The sequence below is a fragment of the Ostrea edulis genome, chromosome 6, assembly GCF_947568905.1.
Source record: "Ostrea edulis chromosome 6, xbOstEdul1.1, whole genome shotgun sequence".
Classification (NCBI taxonomy): Eukaryota; Metazoa; Mollusca; class Bivalvia; order Ostreida; family Ostreidae; genus Ostrea; species Ostrea edulis.
The window spans coordinates 32,329,412-32,343,101 of record NC_079169.1 but is presented as its reverse complement, the minus strand read 5'-3'; the positions used below and the strand labels follow the sequence as shown (position 1 = coordinate 32,343,101).

General features: G+C 37.4%; 1 protein-coding gene across 1 annotated transcript; it reads left to right on the top strand.

The window, feature by feature from the left end:
- Positions 1 to 46: 46 nt before the first annotated feature.
- LOC125647173 (zinc finger protein 704-like) lies at positions 47 to 6,233 on the top strand. Its single transcript, XM_048873859.2, has 7 exons — positions 47 to 582; positions 1,534 to 1,679; positions 1,767 to 1,996; positions 3,972 to 4,072; positions 4,241 to 4,421; positions 4,507 to 4,659; positions 4,792 to 6,233. Exons 1-7 carry the CDS (start codon positions 47 to 49, stop codon positions 5,020 to 5,022), a joined length of 1,578 nt encoding a protein of 525 aa, XP_048729816.2. The 3' UTR covers positions 5,023 to 6,233.
- The last annotated feature ends 7,457 nt before the right edge of the window (positions 6,234 to 13,690 follow it).

The following is a 13,690-nucleotide window of genomic DNA, read 5'->3' as shown; positions in this document are numbered from 1 at the left end:
CATAAGGATTACATTTTATACTGTATTATGTTTCTATGGACCATGAATGACCGAAATCATTAATATGTCGGGAAATCGTCGACTTGCAAAGAGATCTATTGTTGGAACTAAAGTCTGTGCTCTGTGGAAAGATGGACGGTTTTATCCCGGGGTAATTACAGATCACTCGGGCGAACCGAGCATCGCCGAGGAGTCGAAGTACACTGTCGTTTTCGATGACGGATTTCAGAAAAGTGTATATGCAAGACACATAATTGGACTGGGGTTTCAGTCGATCAATTCATTCCGCCTAAAACACGGACAGAAAGTTTTCTTGACGCTGCACGGCCGAGAGATTACTGGATTAGTCGTGCAGCACGATACCGACACGGACTGTGTTGTTGTGAACGTCAAACTCCAGAATGGCGAGGGGATGGATTTGGAGGTTCGGACGGAAGACATTCGTCTGCTGGAAAGCCGAAAATCTGCACGGCTGGTGGATCAGGACACGGACTATTCCAAACTTGCAGACATCTCCGTCAGCGGCGAGCCCAAAAAACGGCCAGTATCTCACGTCATTGACGTACCCAACGGCAGAGCACTGTAAGTATTTATAGACCTCACTTCAACACGCTCTGGGTAGTTTCATTTGTATAGGGTTGAAATTTTGATTTTTTTTTTTATTATAAAAATGTCCTGGTTTAATTACATTAAGGAATAGTTAGAATTCTTTATACATATTTTTCATGAATACTAAATATTCTTTGAGTCAAAGCCAAATATCATTTGGCAGTTTTCACTAATGCTTATATCAAGCACGACGTTGCCGTGTGTTTTGTAAACAACACCACATGACACGGATCAGGGATGGTCAACCATTTTTTAACCTCTTCACCTTTAACATGTTTAATTCGTACGTTCTACAATAACAGGTCGATGACTGAATTTAAACCGGCATCAATATGAAGTCAAATTTATTTCAACTGACTACCGTTCATTTTTTTTCCCCGTATTACGTCGCCTCTCAATATTAAGGTCTCAACGTACTCTCCCATCAGTATTACCCAACCCCAACGAATTCAATTTCACTGTGATCATAATCTATTTAGAAGAAAAAGGTCTACCTAGAGTTAAATTTTCCATCTGATCAATATTATGGGAATGCTTGCGTTATTCCTATAAATAGACATAGTTTTAAAAATTACAGGTGTATGTGCAATATGCCATTGAACTCTAAAATTCGAAACGTTACAATACACATCTTCATTGTTCACGTGTATTTCATTCCCAGAAGTGTCCTTTGATAACAAAATGTTAGCTGAATCAAGATTTATACATCGTTTAATAGACAACTGGTCACGTAAACGTAAGCGAAACAAAAGAATGGGATATAATTTAAGGAAAGTTCTTATTACAGCTCTGTGAGTATAAACAAAATAATGTCAGCTTCAACTGAATTCTTATTCACAGCACCAAACAAAACAATTGTCCGGTTTACTTCCTTTTGGAATTCATTTATAGAAACTTCAGTTGTTTTTACCATTTTTGTTGCAGACGCTACCGGCGATCGTCGTCAGATCAGGAAGAGGATGACGTCAAGTACGGTGACGTAGAAATGATGGATGAGACAATTGCGGCAATGGTGCTGACCAGTCTATCCTGTAGTCCAACGTCTCCACAATTCCACAGTTCTCTGACAGGTTAGAGCCCACGTAATTTTACCCATGTGTCTTTTATTATTTATTTCCAAGAAGTACTGAGATAACTTTTTATTTATCTATTTACAGACCATGGCTCAAAGTTCAAAACCCTTTCTACCAGTGCTAACAGTAGCGGATTTCACTCGGAGCGTAGTGACCCCTCCCCACCTTCACTCCACCTCAGCGAAAGCGCACCTGCCGGATCGTCCGCCGGCTTCGTGGTGGGGTCCTATAATAAAGACTATGGAATCGAGATGGAGGATTTTGACGACGAAAACATTGATGTTGACACAGTTGAACCAAAGAGAAGGCGACAGGTAATTGTTGATACACAGCCTGTACAGATATGGGTCTATATAGAGAACAAAGGAAAAGACAATACAGAATAGAATTAAGCTGGAATTAAATAGATTATTAGCATCACCATATCATGACCGTGTTGGGCACGACATATACAACATTACTGCTGGCTGTACGACACAAACTCAGCACGCCAATGTTCAATGAATTAACTCACAAAATCTGACTCGGCACATGATGCTGAGGATACCATCGGCCAACAACATCTAAATGCACTGTGTAAAGTTCATGTAAGAGAGAGACAGAACGAGAGAGAAAAAAGAAGGAATATTCCCTGTATGTACTATATAATAGCATTGAATACTCTATCGCCGTCGTAAGCAGGGAACAAAAGCGCTTTAAGATTTGACCTAGTTCTAAAGCTATCAGCTGATTTCACAATGAGCTATGCTATTTTTATCCCAGTATGCTGACCTAATAAACAACAGGTATATCTTAGTATATTATTATTCGTCTTTAGTCATGCGTAAAGTTTGAACAAGTTTACGTTATTTTTTCTAAAATGGTATATGTTATACATGTTAAAGTAATATAAACTTTGTGAAAACTGTCTATGATCGATATTGCTGTAATTTTCCGCGCAGGGACACAGTACAACGATCGAGAGGCCCTGTTGTTTGGGGGGAAAGTAAGAACCGCGAAGGAAACGTGTCAGATTTTATATTTATAAAGCTGACAGTAATGTTTGTACTGCGAATAATTTAAGCGTTGATAAACAGCATTATTCAACAAAATATTCCACATTGCCATTATTAAGATCATCTTGTTGAAACTACAGTAATTCTACCTTCACCATTTGTTTATTTACTCTATTGATGTTCGCATCGTGAAATAGGAATAGATCATCAAGTGCGAAATGCTCGTTTGGGTAGTATCGTGATCTATTTTAAGGAGGCCTCAACATGCGCTGACATTCCGAGGTCGCAGGCCAGTTTGTTTTTACTGTCACATGACAAACTCTACGTAATATCAGTAGCTAGCGTTGCAGAGCAGTAAAGCTGTAGCGAAACCCACACAGAGTAACCTTGACACACAGTATCTGATCTTACGTTCATTCGTCACGGCCGTACACGACGCTGTGACGTAATGTACGGTACGAGAAACATTCGGCTCTGTATTCTACATGCAGCACACACATATATGTTGTTCATTGCATGCATAAATCACATGTACATGTATGAATCTATCTGACACTCGTTCCGACATTCATCCGGGTTCGTGTGAATGAAATCCGCATGTAATAACGTTACATCCCCATTCATTCATAACCGACATAATGCTTAGTACGGGATTTAGGTAAAATGCCACAAATTTAAACCTGTGTATGGTGATCAATGCCATAGCGAAGAGGGTTCTTTGTTTTGTCCACGTCTCCGGTATAGTGAATGATCATCCGAAAGACCCCCCATTTTTATTAGACGTTATAATGCCGAAAATTTGGCGTCGAGGCAATACCGGAAGTACCTTTGTTGAACAACATCTTAGGTTTGACCACAGGGGCTCGTCACGAAATTTTTGTATTATTAAAAATTGACACTGTCTATGCATGTACACTACTGTAAATATAGAATAGAGAGGGTCAATTCATGACGAGCCCCTGTACATGTGGTTTGACGCTAGTTGCATCGTCGCAAGCCACGGCTGAAACGTACTCTCCTCTTGAAAGGGAAGAGGAGCGTACAATTCAGCCGTGGCTTGCGACGATGCGCTAGCTGCAGAACTGTAGCTCTCTGTTCTGTTCCAATGTTGTTTCAGAGAGCTACAGATCTACAGCTAGTTTGGCGCGTCCGCTGAAATTATGAAAGTCATTTGAAGCACGTATTTATCTCTACACATAGTTATCAGACACTTTGTCCTAAACAACAAAAGAGCATGATTCCACTACATATAATTGTTTGCATTTTTACGATCCCTTGTTTTTGTTATTTACAGACAAACAGACGACTGAGGTATCAGTGTACGTTCCCTGGGTGTAACCAGGTAACAGACACCTGCGCCAGCATTGAGAAGCACGTGCGAACAGCTCATCTGGGGTATAATATTGTTATAAAAAAGAGTTTTTTAATCATATTTTTTATACATCTATTGTGTAACCCAACCTCCAAATAACAAACATTTATCAGAGAGAGAGAGAGAGAGAGAGAGAGAGAGAGAGATCCTCGATGAGAGAAACAGGCACATGTACATCTATGTCTCTGTAGATGTAATGAATCTGACGACAGTCGCTCGGATGGAGAGGAGGAGTTCTACTACACAGAGATTGAGGTCAATGTCGACAACGTCACACAAAAATTTTCACAAATGTGTACGTCATCCCCTCCGGAAATCACTAGTCCTTTGTCCCCCGCCATTCCTGTACCAGACCACGATTACCAGAAAAAGGTTTGTATTGTCGTACACTGTCGAGAAATTATGATATGTACTCATCTGTTTACTAGTAATTTGACTGATTTTACTGGATTTTCAGGACCATGGCATAAAATTACAAGCATCCTCAGTGCCATCTAGCGGGCTTTTTCATCAAGGTTTTACACCGGTGTCTTTCTCCAACCCTCCACAGATGAAGAGATCAATGTCTTGGCAGAGTAGTGGACATGTTTCATCACCTCCGACACACTCGGTGAGTGGGTATGGCAGGTCGCAATGTGCTTTTGTGATAGGTTTGATGACTGTTAAGCTGTAAAATATATATGTATCTATTAGTGTAAAGACAACTGTACTATGTTGAATATGATGTATGGATTGATTTCAGCTTTCGCCTCCAATCCGAGTGACAAAACCGACGCCACAAGAACGCCTACATCAGCATCAGACACAGTCACCGAAGTCTCATCTTTACTCTGTGTCGCCGAAAACGTCAGGGTTTCACAAGAAGCCTCGAAGTGAGGTTCGAAAATGTCGGAAGGTCTACGGAATGGAGAATAGGGACCAGTGGTGTACCCAATGCAAGTGGAAGAAAGCCTGCTCAAGATTCGTCGATTAAATCATCAGTCTGGACTGATTACGTCACCTCAACGCGCCACACTGACGTCATATAACAAATGAGGAAAAATATGACGTCATGGACGCCATCTTTTTTGTGATTTTCTGCTGCTTGTCAGATTCTATGTTTACTACCTGACAACGTTACGTTTTTCCACTGCTGATTCCAGATACATGTACGTGTTCGTGGCGTCTTTCTTATTCCAGGGCGAAACACATGACCAATGAATGAAGAGTATTCACCATAAGCATACTGTGAACAGTTTCATTTGTCAATGAAGAGATTCCATAACTGTGTGACAAATTATGGAAATTTACGTGCAATCATATGTGTATGAATTTATCTATCATCTTTTATGTCCTGTTGAAATCTCTCTCTTTATCTATTTCTCTCTCCAAAATAATCTACAAACTAAGTATCTATTTTTATTGCTTTGTTAGTTTTACTTTTGACAAATCATTGGAGTGAGACAAGGATGATTTATTCGTTTTTGACTGTTATATGCTTATGTGAACAGATAACACTTGACATTGCTGGAGATCACTGTAACATTTTTGTCATCAGACACCTGAGGTTGTATTTTATTTATTGTGATGAGTATGCAGTGTTTTATTTTACTGAATAGTTTGAAATATATAGTCGGGTTATAAAGGAAATAGTATGTTTGTTCGTGTATGGAAATAAGTTTGTTCATTTGTTTTGGATGTTGGGAATCAATTAAGGATTTGCATGAAACTCTTACTAAAGACATTTATAGATAATTATTAGGGGAAATGTAAATGTCAAAAATACTTTTTTGAAAAATTTTGTAAAGGGGCAAACATTGTAAACCCCCCCCCCCCCTTTTGTACGGCTAACTCATTAGTAAATGGAAAGGTTATCGAATATTAGCAATGTTTCAAATGGTTTTAAATACTGAGAGATTTTAAAAACATTTTAGGGTTTTGATTGTGTTTCTGACATTTGATTGATCTCATATTTGAGGAGTCAGAATTTTATTATAGCGATATTTAGCGTCATGTAGTCAGATTTCAAAAGCTGTTTTTATTAACCACTTGTTTACAGGTGTTCTTTATGTACTATATGATGTGCGTATACTAGTACCTACATACCTTATATTTGTCGTCTTTCATCGATTATCCCCGGTCCCCGTGTGGAAGTGCATGTAAATATATGATAATTATGTATCACAATAAAATATTCCATTCAAATGTTTCGTTGTTTATTTCCTGTTTTGAATCCAATACACGGGATTATGGAGGATGATGTTAAATTGCACAGTGAACTAATGCCGAGGGTTGCGCCCTTGATGCACGTTGTTGCATCCACACAAATGTGCTGTGATTTCTGCAATGCTTTAAATTCAATGGACAATGACTTTGTCGTCTATGAATACCATATGGTGCAATGAACAGCATATTTCTGTCACCTATATAACGTAACGTACAATGCCTCCGTCACATTTAATGCCTTATAATATAGCATCTTGTCATATATTATGCAATTCGCAATGCATCTGTCAGATTGTAATGTCTTGTCCTGCAACATCGAATGCAGTTGTCGTCATAATGAATATCTCTTTGAAAATTAAAACCCATAACATTATGTAATTCCCATTTCGGGCAGTAAACAAATTTCCGATAACTTCCTGTGTAATGTCTAACTAGTCATACAGACCTTGTCATCTGCATGGTTGTATTCGAACGCTCCCAACTGCACATCGCAAAAACGGGGAGCTTAGGCAGTGAGAAGTCAAAATTGGTTGAAAGGACTCCAGCCTAGATAGCATCTAGTAAGAAACGTCATCAGTGCAACGATTGAGAAATGTCCATAGATATCAGTGGATGTGGTATATCATCGGAATATGCAATAAGAGTAGTGTTACTATCTATAGTAGCTGCATCACCTCTGGATCTATACTCTACACCTTAAATTAGACATAGGCGTAGCTTGGGTTCGAATATTACTGAGGCAGGGGGTCTGGGGGGCTGCGCCCCCCAGAAGCTATCGACATTTTAACAACGTAAAAGGTGGGTTTTTTTTTTTTTTACCGAGGCAGCTGCCTCGGTTGCCTCAATGGAAGCTACGCCACTGTTAGAACCCCGTATATTAACACAGTCAGATGTATAATAAGATGTCAGAGGTTGCTTATTCAATATCAGGATAGTACATTCAGTGATAGAAGTTCTGACACAATGTACGTCTAGGTGTATGTCGGACTAACACTTCTGGATTCTTTGTCCACCTCCTTCGATTGGCGAGTAAAATTTAACCCAGCCTTTATTTGTAAATGAAAGGCCATTGGCAGCTTTCCAGCTGAATACTTACAAAAACAGTTTCAAATACAAATATTAACATAAAGAAATTTATCGTCACAAATCATCTTTAAACTGACAGATTACATATTTTTTTTGAAAATAAAAACTATAATTGCACCCCTTTTTATAGTAATACATTAAGTAAGTCGGCTAGAGTATGCATGGACCTCTAAATACAGCCGTTTGGGGGTAAAATATTTGGCGTTTTACTCGCATCATTTTGTAAATTTGTGGCGAAGGGGAGTTCCCCTCTAAATCTGTCGCTGCGATTTCTGTTACAGATAAGATAAATTTATTCCAATTTTGGGCCCATAGGGCATAACAGTAAGACATTTTATAAAGAAGGAAATTCAAAAAAGAAAGAAAGTTTACAACATTAACTACAGGTTACATAGACTGCAAACTGCGTGTGGATGCAGCATGTTGGGGAAACAAGTACAAACATATATGAATTGTTACATGTATCACTAGATGCCTACAGAATGAAACATCACAGAGGAGTTTAAAATGAATAAAAAAGGGAAGGTACAGAGACGTCAAAAGCATTCTTTTGGGGGTTCAAACTTATTTATCCCCCAAAGAGTACATCTGAAAGTTTGAACAGCATCCACAGTCAACATAACCAGGGCCGTAACTGCCGATGAGGCAGACGAGGCAACTGCCTCGTCTGATTTTTTGGCAAAAAAGAAAATAAAATTATATAAATGTTATATTATAGGATATATGTTTAAAATGAAGACAAGCACCTTTGTCTTTGACACCATATTACGATTCTTTACATAGTACAAATGAAACACAAACATGATAAATTGGGATTTAAAAAGTGTCATTTTCAGTCGTAAAGTCAATCGGCGGCCCCCAATCCCCTGCCTCCCCTGATTTAGAACCCTACTTACGGCCCTGATAACACTTAAAATATTGCGCAGTCGGATTTTATCAAATTCACATTAAATGTTAGAATACAAAGAGAGATAACTCACGTTTTCGAATTCTTGATTTGCTTTAGGTCTATGGTTGCTTTCATGAATTACAAGCATTCCAATCAGTATTTTGTTTAGAATTTAGTCAGTTGCACACATTTCAGGAAAAAATATACATTGGTGTTTCCCTGAATGAATACAGCTTATCGGCAATGGCTAAATGTGTTGCAGTGTAATAACATGTCTATATTGCTGGGATACAAACGGAGTTGGTCATTTTTCAATCAACGGAAGAAAGACTAATTTTCGACATACATGACACATCCCCTGTCTGTCACTGTAGTCATGGGTAACAAAATATTGTTCAATGAGTTTTCTTGACGTGCATGCCGATGCTGTTTCCAATTTTTATATATCTACATTTTTTAAAATAATTGAATATATATACTTTAATTGCAGAATACACCCATATGGGTCGAGCAAACAAATGAACAAATTAGGAAAAATAACATTCATATAATATATATATATATATATATATATATATATATATATATATATGCACACATTACATATGCTTCCACACATACATATATACACCAGGGGCGGATCCAGGAATTGTGGTTACGGGGGGCGCCACTTTATGAGGCAGTGGGTCCAGGGCGAAACCTTGGTGGTGGTGGTGGTGGGGGGGGGGGGGGTCCAGGGGGCGAAGCCCCCGGAAGGTCCTGGATTTTACAGATTTTATGGGGCTTGAAATATTTCTCCTATTAGTCATTTGTACTATTTTCTATCATTTTAATAAGGTGAAATTAATAAAATGACCCAAATTTTAAGGGTTTTTGGAAAAAAATTTGTTCTCCCAATAAAGTAATTCAAGAAATCAAAGGATTTTGTCATTTATTTTTCCGGGAGTGGAAGAAATTATTGCTTCTTTTATCGTTTAGTACATTTTCCGAAACAAGATACCCCGCCCCCTCTAAATCCGCCACTGTATACATACACATACACTCGCATATAATACTTTACTCATTTATTAAACCGACGTGGAACTTCTATTTCTTAATTCTAGTGATTGTTTTATAACAGTACAAACCACCGATATAACTTTGAGTGTTGGGCTAAGTATATATCTAAGTTTCTGTATAGGTGATTTAAGAAGAAATCTGGAACAATGGTCTAACATGGTTTTCATACGTGTATTTCTTGGCTGAATATGTATATTACATTGTAAAAAGAAACAATTGTCTATTCTTAAAACTATTTTCAAGCATAATGTACTCTTCCTTGTTCATGTTATGTTTTAGTTTACTGTATAAGTATAGCTTGGAGTTTTCTGTGAATTTAGATACTGTTTCAATAGTTTTGTGTTTATAATTATCTAGTACTATTTTCTTCAACTGCTTTTTAACTGGATTTCGAATGTTGTCAAATGTTTTATTTTTAATTGTTCTTATAGTTATTACTATTTAAATTGTTTTCTTTAAATACATACAGTGCGAGAGTATATGCCATCCTTCTTCATGCAAAGACATATTGATATTATATGTATATGATTCTTCAATCAAGGGGTTCAAATTCTGAGAAGTACATCATAACTTGAGATTTAATAAAAGAAGAAATTGGAATTCTACCTAGTTCACACAATGGTGAAATATTGCATGCTGATTTGTTGAGTCCTAGAATTGTTTTACAATATCTAACATGTACTTTTTCATATACAGATTTTTCTTGCAACGCTAGATTATCGCACGAGTTTTTTTTTTATTGCTTTAAGCATTGCTCTGTATGAGGGAAGATAAACCAAACTTCACTATTAAAGCATAATATAGGGCGAACAAGAGTGTCAAATAGTTTGCAAGACACTTACGAGTAACTGAGTGAAATTAGAGAATTTTTTTTTTACCTTTAAGCCCTTCTTAGACAGCTCTTGTATGAATTTATGTTTTCTAAGTACTTCATTCTATGAGTAGATCAGGATAAATTATTTCCCCATACGTTTACTGTATATTTCTGATTGGTTTGTTTTCTATGTGCTTTAGATAAAACATGTTGAGCTGCTCTGGGTACATAAATCCATTTTTCCAGTCAAATCCATCAATATGGAAAAGGAATGAAACAATAAGTAAGGTTTTCATTTATTGTATTCTACGAAATTCTGGCTATAATTCACGTTTTGTCTAAAACTAGGCATATTTTGGAGTCTTGAAAAATATGTATTCGCTTTCACATGAGCGTATATACCCACTAATGCGGCTAAACACACACACATATTCAAATCAAAGACAGGCTATTTTAGGGGGATTTTCTCAGTCTCTGCAGCGTAGTGGTTAGGGCGTTCCGCAACCGGAGACCTGGGTTCGATTCTTTATCACTGCACCACGCCATAACAATGCATTCGGCATTGGAAATAGATGTCACATGTATTTCTTATATGATATACATGTACTCACTGTTAAGACCCTGAGTGCTATGTATAGGTCAAAAGTGGCGGTACTTTACCTCAAGAGCGAAATATTGTCGAGTGGGATGCAAAACGACGAACAAAATATGACCCATTCAACCCTATGAATGAGATGAATGGGTATACAAATGAATGGATGCTTGATTTTATTTTGGAATTTGCCAATAACAAACGTGAAATACCTATAATATGAAATCAAATGAGGAATTATAAACCATTATTATATTAAATAATTCAAATAGCAATAACTAATCACCCAGTGACAGTCACAGGTACTCTGTAGTTAAAATCAAAAGATATGCTGGAGTTTCTCCAGGTCTTCCGGGATAACTCACAAAAAAATCATATAAAATACTTGAGAGCTTGTATCAGTTTTTCGATGGTGAAATCATACTTCATATTAGGTGTTTTTAACGAGTCATTAAATAAAAATTTAGCGTAATGAGTTACCTTAAACAATCATTCCACCACAAAATATAGTTCCTTCGAAACCCTCTCAAAAGAATCGAAATAAAAAAATTGGATAGGTTAATGTAATAAATGTAAGATATTTTTAGACCATGCAATGAATAACAGCATCATGTGCAGTTGTGCTCAAAAGTTGGTTGAGAAGCTAACTTCCTTAACATTGCGATTTCCACTCAAGATATAATATGTATCGTAAAATGTACATGTAGAATAGAGACGGATTTCCTGGTATGTGAGCTCCTTTTCATATATCTTCAGAAATGATGGTTAGTTAGCTGGTTGTTTTTTTTCACTGATATTGAGACAGGTGAGGCATCACAAAGTTAGCTCTTAGGGCTGGTGCCATTTATTTGATGTGCCAAAGCGTGTAGCGGCACGGGACCTACGCTTTTAAGGTCATCATTATTCTCACTTTTAAATGTCGACGTTCGGCAAAGGGGCAATCACTATACCTATGTTTACGTCTTAGATTTGACGCGAAAAATGCAGTGTTAACGGCACGGAATCACGACCTCCCGGTTACGAAGCAAACGTTCATCACTGAGCTTCCACATCTTTGGACTGCAACCAAAAATGAATTCATTGTAGCTCTTGTGTCCCACGTGGTCAATGTCTAGTCGTAATAATAATAATAAATTCTTTATTTAGACAGGATAGCACAATTAGTACAAATGCCTAGTTTACATTGTGGTTACAAATGACTAGTTTACATTGTGGTCCTGTATAAATGACACAGACAGATAAATGAGAGAATAGAAAAAATAGATAAGATAATATGAAATATATACATAAAATATTACTTCTACAAGTAAGAGCCTCGGTTAACGTCCCTACCCTCCTTATATACCTCGTTACCATGATTACGCGGCGTCAAGTCAGAAGTATCTCGCGGTGAACCTCTAGCATGCTGGAGTAGGCGACCACCATACCCTCTCACATATAACTACTGCCGATCTCAGGAATCGAATTCGGGTCGCAGCGTTGAGAAACAAGTGCGTTACCCACTACGCTACCAAGACACCCTCAGGTGATCGATATGGCCCATGGGCCTCTTGTTATCAGTTTTGTAAAACTACTGTTAAAAATAGAGTTACATTTTTCATATATGACTGCTTTAATTTTATAAATGTATAAGAAAGAAATATCAAGGAAAATCATTGTAAAGTACCATGCAATCCTGTCAATGTACGAGGGCGAGTCAATAAGTAACCAGCCTATCCCTGGATTTCCGATTGACCGAGACGGTCACGAATTTCATGCCTTGTTTCAATATATGTTTTATACCTGGGTACAAAATTGCACGCGTATAGAGTCATTCTTTAATAAGATATTGAATGTCAAATATGCCTAGTAATGCAATCTAATACGCAATTTCCGAGTTGCCCAATAGTTTTTTCCCTTTGTGGAACTCTTACGCACAGTGAGACGCAAAACATACTATCGTCCACACGCGGTGGGTACAAATGCGTATCGCTGCCTTCATATATTGCCTTAGGGCCGATTATCAGACATCATGCAACCACCTAGTCCGAAATACCGGTATCTGACGTTTTCCTGACTTTTTTTTTTTTAATGATTTTGATATTTACCGTGTCTTGAAAACATTTTAACAAACTGTTGAGCTTTGTTTTGAGTCACGTGACTCGTTCGCTCAAATGACAGCGAAAATTCGGTTGACTACAATTGTGTGCTTCTGTTGTCGAATTTTGGAGTGGTATTTTCTTTTCATCGATATCAGTAAGTACAAGAAGTATCGTTTTATTGATTAATTATGAGTTTAACATTGAATTCGACTCCAAAGTATTTAAAATCGGTCCGAGAATGCCACTCCCAGTTGGAGGCGGCGAATTTCCAGTTTACGTAATGGCGCCGGTTCTGACGTTTTCCTGGCACGGTATATATCAAAATCATAAAAAAAGCCAGGAAAACGTCAGATATTTCGGACTAGCAACCACCCAATCTGCAGGGACACACAATATTAGTAAGTTTATTAGTATTTAAAAATAAATTAGCTCAAACAAAAATCGATAATTTTTCTTTGATTAAAATATCACTCGTGCGGAAGAGGAAATAAAAATAATTTTATATTTAATTTAATGGCCTAATTCAAACAAATATTATTCTTGATATGGTCAGTTTAATGTATACCAACGGATGATATAAACCAAATTTACATTTTCATTACTTTTATCCGTATTTACATAGCTAGTCTATAGTATAGGTATACATCTTGTACCCACCCAAGCATTCAACAGAACACGGAACGTACCTCCATCACAGAAGAGCTGATATCTCGGAAGTTGCGTATTAGATTGCCTAGTGATGCAAAGGCATGCTTTTCATCTAAAGTTGAGTACTGTGCTATAATTCGGTACTTGTATTTAAAAGGTAAAAACAGGCAAGGAAATACACGGCGAGTTAGCCGATGTTAATGGGTCTTAGAACTGCACAATCTTTTGCTCAGGTTAAATTCTGGGTAGGGGAATTCAAACGCGGTA